Source organism: Rhea americana, unplaced genomic scaffold, assembly GCF_003343005.1.
Source record: "Rhea americana isolate MKP2758 unplaced genomic scaffold, rheAme1 scaffold_52, whole genome shotgun sequence".
NCBI classification, from domain to species: domain Eukaryota; kingdom Metazoa; phylum Chordata; class Aves; order Rheiformes; family Rheidae; genus Rhea; species Rhea americana.
Genome location: NW_028186668.1, coordinates 4,518,605 through 4,524,173, shown reverse-complemented (window position 1 = coordinate 4,524,173; position 5,569 = coordinate 4,518,605). Strand labels below are relative to the sequence as shown.

The 5,569-nt window shown below is 45.3% G+C and overlaps 1 protein-coding gene across 2 annotated transcripts in view; it reads right to left on the bottom strand.

The window, feature by feature from the left end:
• Positions 1-266: 266 nt before the first annotated feature.
• ING1 (inhibitor of growth family member 1) overlaps positions 267-5,569 on the bottom strand; it is a 6,646-nt gene continuing 1,343 nt past the window's right edge. The window contains exons 1-2 of one of the 2 annotated variants that reach the window (XM_085318139.1): positions 4,254-4,363; positions 267-1,291 (exon numbers count right to left, since the gene is read on the bottom strand). In XM_085318139.1, the coding sequence (XP_085174265.1) occupies positions 588-1,291; positions 4,254-4,269 (720 nt within the window). In that variant the 5' untranslated portion in view covers positions 4,270-4,363 and the 3' untranslated portion in view covers positions 267-587. Of the gene's footprint in view, positions 1,292-4,253; positions 4,364-5,569 lie in introns of those variants that run through there. The other variant, XM_085318138.1, reaches the window with a different exon arrangement.

The following is a 5,569-nucleotide window of genomic DNA, read 5'->3' as shown; positions in this document are numbered from 1 at the left end:
ATTTATCTTTTTTCTTTTTAAAAATAATCTTCTAAGCCTATTTAAACATTTGCTATTGAACTGTTATACTGACACACTTTGTAGCAGGAACCAAATTTTACCTTCCTTTTGTTTGATCTTGTACTGGTTATCACCAAAGGAAGTTACATTTGTCATATACTGTAGCTTTATTCAAATACAGCCAGATGGCTAAACTATTCCACAATTTTGCTCAAGAGGTAAATAAAATTCGTCATTAAAGAAAAAGAAATTACATTTCAGAAATATTTGTCATCAAAATTTTAATGGGTTGTGTGCTACCAGCACAAAAAAAAAAAAAGTCTTTTAAGACCCACCTGAATATTCAACTTAAACTCTTATTACTTTACTTTTGGAATACATTGGTCCACAGACCACATTCTTGTTACAGCTTACCAAATGAAAAACAAAACTGCTCTTATTGCCGTCCCTATAACAGGAATGGTTCAGTTTTAAACCTCCTTTAAAAATATACATTTTACAATCCTTTCACCTCAACAAAGGTGACACTGACAATAAATACACTGGTTTGGTGGTTTTATTTTTCTTCACTACAAAAAGTCCACAAACTACCTGTTGTAGGCCCTTTCTTTTTTAGACTTCTCCAATGCCTTGTCCATAGTTTTCTCATTTTCTCCTCTACATTTGGGGCAGTACCATTTGCCCTTTGGTTTATGATTGAGTCCCACACATGAAAAATGAAACCACTCAATGGGGCACTCATCATTATCGCATCCTATCATTTCTCCATAGGAGACCTGGTTGCATAAGCAGTATGTTGGCTCATTAGGATCAATAGGAAGATCTGGGGGAGAAGCTTCCCTCTCTGCTTTAGCCTTAGATCGTTTCTTCTTCTTGGATGTTTTTGCTTTCTTCTCCTTTGGAGTTCCTGAGGTGATGTCATCATGATCATGATTATTTGAAGCATTTTCTCGATTTTCATTATTTCTTTGCCGCCTTGATCTCTTATTGTTGGGCTTTTCGGCCTGAGCGATTGTCTCAGTCTTTGATTTATCTTGGCTTGCTTTCCCGCTGTTTCCAGTGGTATCATTAGTCTCTTGACAAGTCTCAAACTGTTCCACATGACTGTCCACTTGCCTAGTTCTGTTCTCAACAAGCTCCACCATCTGACTGACAATTTGGATCTTCTCGTCTCCCAGCTCCTGACTTCGAATTAACGCTCTCTGTATGCAGTGCAACATCCTTCTCTTCTGCACGGCATCTGTCTCCCGTTTAAATTTTTCATAATAATCATCCAGGTCCTTTAGAATCTCTGCAAAAAAGAAATAAAAAATGTAAATATTTTGAATAGAGAGAATGGTGAAACCAAGCCTTCCTGCATTTTTCCTTCTTTATGTAGCAGTACCTTTTTTGCAATGCACAAAGCTGATCGAAGGCAAATTCCCTGAAACTGAAATCTGACAAGTGGCTTGAGGGGATTACTTTTCTTCTTGTGGGTCGCTCAGGAACACAATGCAAATACTATCAGTTTAGATTTAGAAAATAAGTTTCATTTTAAACTGTTAAAATATGTGTATTTGTTTGAAGGCAAGAGAAGCAGTGTTCATGAAATGGCTTGTCACAAAGAATGAGCAGCTGCAGACTAACAGGTAAACACCCAGAATGTTGAAAAATCTTCCCTTTAAATTTATCAGTAATTACAATAAAGTATGTCATCAAAAGTTCCAATATTAATTGTAAAATTAGAGGGAAATTAACTGGTTGCTTTCCTGGGCATTTTCAATGTAACAATGTTAACACTTGTAGTGAATAGTTGAGAGCAGGAGAAACACAGTGGGGGAGGGAGGGAGGGAGGGAGGGATAGAGAGAGAGAGGGAGAGAGAGAGAAAGCACAAACTAATGTAGAAATTAGATGTCTTACTTAATAATTGATATCATACTTGACAACTAATGCAAAAGAATTATAACTTTTGTCTGGTTCAGCTGAGTTACCTTTTTCTACACATATGAGGCCACTCAAATCCTTAGGACTGCAGAATTAGAATTACATTATCTAAAACATCTAGCTGGTTTCTTCCCTAAATATTTGGTAAAATACCTCTATTTACTCTTTTAAACACAGAAATAAATTTATGTTAAGTATTTACTGTGAGGAAACAAATACATACTTAAAGAGTTAGAAAATAACAYGAAGATGCTATGCAACCACTGGAGTAGCTAGAACTTCTGATTTAAAATACTGACATTGAAAATGAGTTAGATTCTGAACTGCACCTTCCAGACTATTTCAACAGTTTTAAGAAAGAACTTTGTACAAGAGGGTTTAAAGTTTCAAGAATAGCTCTAGAAACCTATTTTTATGCAGATGGCTCTGAGTTTCACTATGATACTCAGATCAACTCAAAATACACTAACTTCAGCATAAACATATTAAGTCCTCAGGAACAAGAATGTTATCCTTTATAAACAATCTGCATCTTGTTCTCTGATTTTTCCGTTTTCTTATAGCTTATAATATTCTACCTTAAATGAGTAAAGTATGTTGATATAAAACTAACCTCAGTTCACCTAATAAAAGTCATCTAATAAAAATCAGAATCCCATGGACATACAAAGGTGATACCAAAACTGTCTCTGAAATTCACAAATATAAACATTTACTTTCTTGTTTTTTTCCTAAATAAAAGAACATGCTAATAGCTGTTAATATATGCAAATAATAGTAACAAAGATCCTGTGATTTAGGTTTTGTCTCACCTACATATTTTTTTTCAGAACACACACATTCCAAATTTCCTGTGAAGACATGCAAAGTTTATTCAAGTTCTGCTTTAGTTACTAGAGTTGCAGTGTATGCTTGTCACAAGAGTTAAGCATGTACTGCATTATAACCTATCCGGCCAACATAAATATTTAAAAATTGTGTTATAAAGTATTTTAAATAATGATCAAAAAAATGCTGATTATCAGAAAAGAAAAAAGCTTAGAGAAGATTAGGTATTCAGGAAGGTTAAACCTCAATTAAGTGACTGAAATTCACAAGTTTTATGTTCTGTCACTTGACCAATGTCAGGAGCTCGGCCCATTTGAATCTGATTCATAGGCATCTTTCATAAAGAATAGCTGCTCTCTAGATACCCCAAAATTATTTTTATATACCATAACTTAAGTCAGGCATTAAGAAAACTTCTAGTGTTGCATGTAAACACGAAATCTAGAGTGGTATCCCATCTCCTAAAGCTGCTGTATCATACCGGAGAAATATTCGATTGCAATGGTCTTGAATTTTGCAAAGCACTGTGTGCTTCCTGAGACACATGTTCAGTCATGTAATACACTAAGCAAGATGTGCCTTTCCACAAGCGCATCCAGACAGAAAAGGTTGCTTTGTATCAGAGTCTTTTGACAGAATCAAAAGCATGGTATCTGAGCAGGATTCCATGCAAAAAAAAAAAAAAAAACAAAAAACAAAAAAAAAAAAAACAGCTGGACAGCTAGGTCTACCGAAGATTGCAGGACTGCACTACCATTTCTTCTATCAGCATGCTCAGCAAAACTTGCTGGTCCCACTAGGATGTTTGTAGAAATTCCAGAAAATGCTTTCTGCCAGCTTTTTGAAACACAGCTTGGTCCTGTGCGACTTACACGATATGCAACTACTAACCAACTGTGAATGCACACTCCCGAATACAAGGGCCACAAAAGACAAAAAAGTGCTGTAGTTTTTGAAAGCTTTAATCTAGAACAGCTCCGCAGCCCAAGCGCTCGCCAAGACTGCCGTGATGGCTGCACGGCGCATCTGCGGAACCCCCCCCCCCCCGGTCTCACAGCAGCATAGCGAAGGCAATGAGCACGGGGCAGCTCGGAGCCGGACGGCAGGGATGGAAAGCAACCCGGCGGCCAGGAGGGGCGGAAGCCAGCCACCCGGGAGGGCCGCGCTCCGAGGAAACCGCCTTCCCTCGCAGGCCTTCTCCGTCGGGGCAACCGCCTGCGGGAGACAGTGCCCCAGCGCTTTTTTCAGCCTGGGGAGCGACCAAACCAGCGCGACGCGCCGACACCCGCCCGCTGCCAGCAGCGCAGGGAGACACTGGCCTATCGACGCCGGGACCACCAGAAACGCCCGCCCGCCGAGTGCCGTTTCCGCGGCTCCGCCCGACGGCCCCGAGAGCCACTGCGGGGAAAGGAGCGTGTGAGGCGCCGCCATTAGCGCGCGAGCCGGCAGCGGGTTCTAACGGTCCTAACGTAACGCAGCCCGCACGCGCCCAACGGCCAACCAGGAAGTGGCCTCATCGCGCCTCGCCAGGAGGCCCGCCTGCTCCTAGCAACCAGCGCAGCGGCAGCGCCCCGGATGTGACGTCTCAGCCATTGTTCTCCGGCAGGAAACCGGCGGCTCTAACCCCGGTTCTCCGTGTAGCAGACAAACCAAGAGGAAGCGGAGGAGGAGCACCACAGGAGGACGCGCCGCAGACTGACTATTGCCCGCCCACTCACACGTTGCACCAATGATTGTCGACAAAGGGGAAAGCCCGCCCCTGCTGGCCGGGCGTTGCCAATCAGGACCAGAAAGAACCAGAAAAGTGATAATAATAATAAAAGAGGCCAATCAGAATGGGCAGAGCTAGCGGGAGCCCCGCCCCCAAAGCCATCGCCCCAATCAGAAGCGAGAGAAGGCGGGGAAAGCAGCCCTCGTATCCTGAAAACACGTCAGTCACACACAGAAAGCCCAAGGTTGGCCTGCCCGCTGCTGCCGCCTCAGCCAATCGGAGCCGAGAGGCCGGGGCAGGTCGAGATATTCAAATCAGCCCCACAGAAAAGTTGCTTCTGGAAACGTCACGAGGAGGCGGAGCACGAGGCGGGCTTGCCCGGCCTGAAAACCAATCAGTGAGAGGAGGCGGGCCCTGGCCCCTCCGTGGGGAGGATTCTCCCCTATGAGAGGTGCCGGGGGGGCGGGGCGGCCCGCCATATGCTAATGAGGGGTGTTTATAAAAGACACAACGAAGGCGATTCTTCAGCAAAGCGCGGAGGCGCCCGTTGGCCGTAGTGGCGCGTGCCCGGAGCGTGCAAGAAGCAAGCCTGCCCGCCCTGCCCTTAAATCTCCTTCTCTCCGCCTTCTGCCGAGCAGCCCCGTGCCCCCTGCGGTGGCATGAGCTGCACGGGGAAGTTTCCCCCCGCCGTTTTCCCCAAGGGCCACCAGGCTCCCTGGCGGGCTGCCCGAGGAGCAGTTACGCGAACCGCGGGGCTCGCTCCCCGCCTGCCCTTAAGCCACATGCACGGGGGCGAGGGGCGGCGCACACGCTGAAGTAAAAGGGTCCTCTCGCTCCGGCACCCCGAATGTCACCGCTGCCAGCAGCACCGAATAAAGCCCTCCCCTCCCCCCTCCTTCCCAAGCGGACACCAGCGAGCAAGTGACAAAGCTGCTCTGAACCCCGCACAAACTCACCTCCCCTTCCCCTCCGCTCTGCTCTGCCCGTGGGGCAAGGGGACAGCGTGCCCTGAGAGCGAGTGCCGGCAGCACACGGCGGAGAGGGGGCACTTCACCATTCAGCACATCTGTAAACCCAACCGTATCATCTCCCCCCTTCCACATATA